The 2,555-nt window shown below is 61.6% G+C and overlaps 1 protein-coding gene across 11 annotated transcripts in view; it reads left to right on the top strand.

The window, feature by feature from the left end:
• Positions 1-2,555, top strand: part of HDAC6 (histone deacetylase 6) — a 14,869-nt gene that overhangs the window by 1,507 nt on the left and 10,807 nt on the right. For 10 of the 11 annotated variants that reach the window (XR_003095955.1, XM_025213690.1, XM_025213688.1 and 7 more), the window contains exons 4-7: positions 618-702; positions 850-890; positions 1,006-1,102; positions 1,234-1,331. Coding sequence is in view for 10 of the 11 variants with exons in the window: in XM_025213690.1 (XP_025069475.1) it covers positions 618-702; positions 850-890; positions 1,006-1,102; positions 1,234-1,331 (321 nt within the window). In the remaining variant the exon portion in view is untranslated. Of the gene's footprint in view, positions 1-589; positions 703-849; positions 891-1,005; positions 1,103-1,233; positions 1,332-2,555 lie in introns of all 11 variants that reach the window. The other variant, XM_025213689.1, reaches the window with a different exon arrangement.

Here is a 2,555-nt window from a genome sequence, read left to right as displayed (position 1 = left end):
GTGTGCGCTTGCCCCCCCCCCCCCCCCCCCCCCCCCCAATCTCTGTAATGGAGGGGGTGGATCTGGGATCGACTGGTCAGCCCGAGGATCCCCAGTCCCACTCTGGGATTGCCTCCCTAGCCTGGCCTACAACTCTCTCCCCCCACCTATGAGTCCCCATCATTGTGACAGAATCTGGGATCAACTCATCAGCCTCAGTTCCCCAGTCTTATTCTGGGTTTGGCTGGCTGATCTGGTCCCTCCCACCCCTGCTCCTTTTGTCTCTATTCCTGACCCCCCAACCCCACCCATATTGGTGTTTCTCACACCTGACCTGCAGTGCTCCACATGGCCCCAAGGTGCCCCTCACTCCTGACCCATAATGAATTCTACTCGGGCCATGGATCCACAGAGGGAGGTGGGGCACCCAGATGTCTGGGATCCCCTCCATGAACCCAGGTACCTGGGTTCACTGGGGGACCTGGATGCCTGAGTCCACCAGAGCCTGAGAGGCCCAGATGTCTGGGTTCATGGAATGTGGGGAATGGCTGGGGGACCTGGATACCTGTGTCCCCATAGCTTCACGGTGCCCCTCACTCCTACCCCACAGCCTCCTGACTCTGCCCTTATTGCTGCAGTTTCCCTGAGTGCCCAGCCCGGCTGACATCCATCTGGACCAAGCTGGTGGAAGATGGATTGGTGGAGAGGTGTGTCCCTGTGCAGGTGAGTCAGATGCCTGTGTTCTCTGGGAGTGGAGGAGAGGCTGCAGGTGAGAGTGGTGGGGTAGGGAGGATGAGAACTCAGACTGGGAGGGGTGTGGGGCTGGGAGCGTGGATGCCTGGGGGTTTTTTTAGGGCTATCTCTTTGCAGGCCAGACTGGCTACGGAAGAGGAGATTCTGCTGGTACACAGGTGAGAGAGTTACTGGGGGTGAGGGGCACTGCAGGTCCATGGGTTGGGGGGGGGGTTGCAGGTTGGGAGTAAGGAGGGGAGTGAGGGGCACCATGACCCCCTCCTCACTTTGCAGCCCCCAGTTCCTGGCCCTCATGGCCTCAACCGCCGACATGGAAGAGGGTAAACTCCGCGCCCTCTCAGACACTTACGATTCAGTTTATTTGCATCCGGTAAGCCCCAGATTTTGGGGGCGGGGGGCTGGAAGCCCAGATGCCTGGGTTCTCTGGCAGGAGAGGTGGGTGAAAGCAGGGAGGGCTAGGCACCTCGATGCCTGAGTCCCTCACCATCCCCACCCCTGCAGAATTCATACCACTGTGCGCGGCTGGCAGCCGGCACTGTCCTGGCTGTGGTTGACAAGGTGCTGAGTGGGGAGCTGAGGAATGGGCTGGCGCTGATCCGGTAAGACGGGCTAGTGAGGTCTGGGGGGTGGGGCTAAGGGGAGGGGAAAAGGGACTGGGGGTGGGGCCTGAGTTCTAAGGGTGGGGGGTTGTAGGGGTTGGACTTAGGGGCCCAAGAGGACAGGCCGAGCAGGGGAGGGGTGGGATGAAGCACCTGGGGGGGTTGAGGAAACTGAAAAGTGGGGCTAGGGGTAAGAGGGCAGGGCTAGGGGAGCTTGGGTGAGGTACTGGCAGGAGGGCAGCCATTGGGGCTGCAGGGGGAGCCAACACTGGAGGTGGAGTGGGTTAGGGTGGGGCTAGGGGGTGTGGCTAAGGGGCTGGAGTGGGACTACAAGGGCTAGAGAGAGGCATGGGCAAGACAAAGTGGGAGGGGCTGAGGGTAGAGCCAAGGGTGAGGCAGGGGGCAGGGCTACAAAGGAGGGCTTGGGGGCTATTGTTTGGGGATGGGGCTTGGACCTTGGACCTAGAGCAGGCTTGTCCAACATGCAGCCTGCCAAGGTATTTTCTGAAGCCCGCTGTGCAGTGATGGGAAACTAAAGTAAACACGATTTACTTTCGTTCCCACGCCTTGTCCGTCCCCCAGCCCCTCAGCAGCTTCATAATGGTTGCTGAAGGGCTAGGGAAGGGACAAGGTTTCCACATGCACCGCATCAGCTTGATGTTGCCGACATGGTGCGTGTGGGAAGAGGAGTAGCCATGTGCCTCTCGGGACAGGATGAGCCCAGCAGGGGGCTCAGCTGCACTTTCCCCCTACCTGCGCTGGTCAGTCCCAAGCAGCACACGGCTCCACCGCTGCCTCTGCTGGCTGGTGCCGACCCGGGCGGGTCTGTCCCATCCAGAGCAGCATGCAGCTGAAGCCTGATTCCCACGTGCTGCTGGGGACCGGAGGAGGAGCCCGGCTGGGTCGCCCCAGCCAGCAGAACGGGCGGCAGAACCATGTGCCGCTTGGGACTGACCGGTGCAGGCAGGGGGAAAATGTAGCTGAGCTCCTGCTGCTCCAGCTGGGCTCGTCCCATCCCAAGCGGCACACAGCTCTGCTGCCGCTTCTGCTGGCCAGTGCAGACCTGGCCGGGTTCCCCCCATCCCTCGAAGCACATGGGAAGCCGGCTTCAGTTGCATGCTGCTTTTCCTGGCCGGTGCCGACCTGGTTCTGCCCAGGTGGGTCTTGTAGCACCATGTCAACCCGGGCATGGCACCAGCAGGCCGGGTGGGCCCCCGGTTAACC

The sequence above is a fragment of the Alligator sinensis genome, unplaced genomic scaffold (assembly GCF_000455745.1).
Source record: "Alligator sinensis unplaced genomic scaffold, ASM45574v1 scaffold137_1, whole genome shotgun sequence".
NCBI classification, from domain to species: Eukaryota; Metazoa; Chordata; order Crocodylia; family Alligatoridae; genus Alligator; species Alligator sinensis.
The sequence above is the reverse complement of the archived record's forward strand: the minus strand, read 5'-3'. Positions and strand labels throughout refer to the sequence as shown.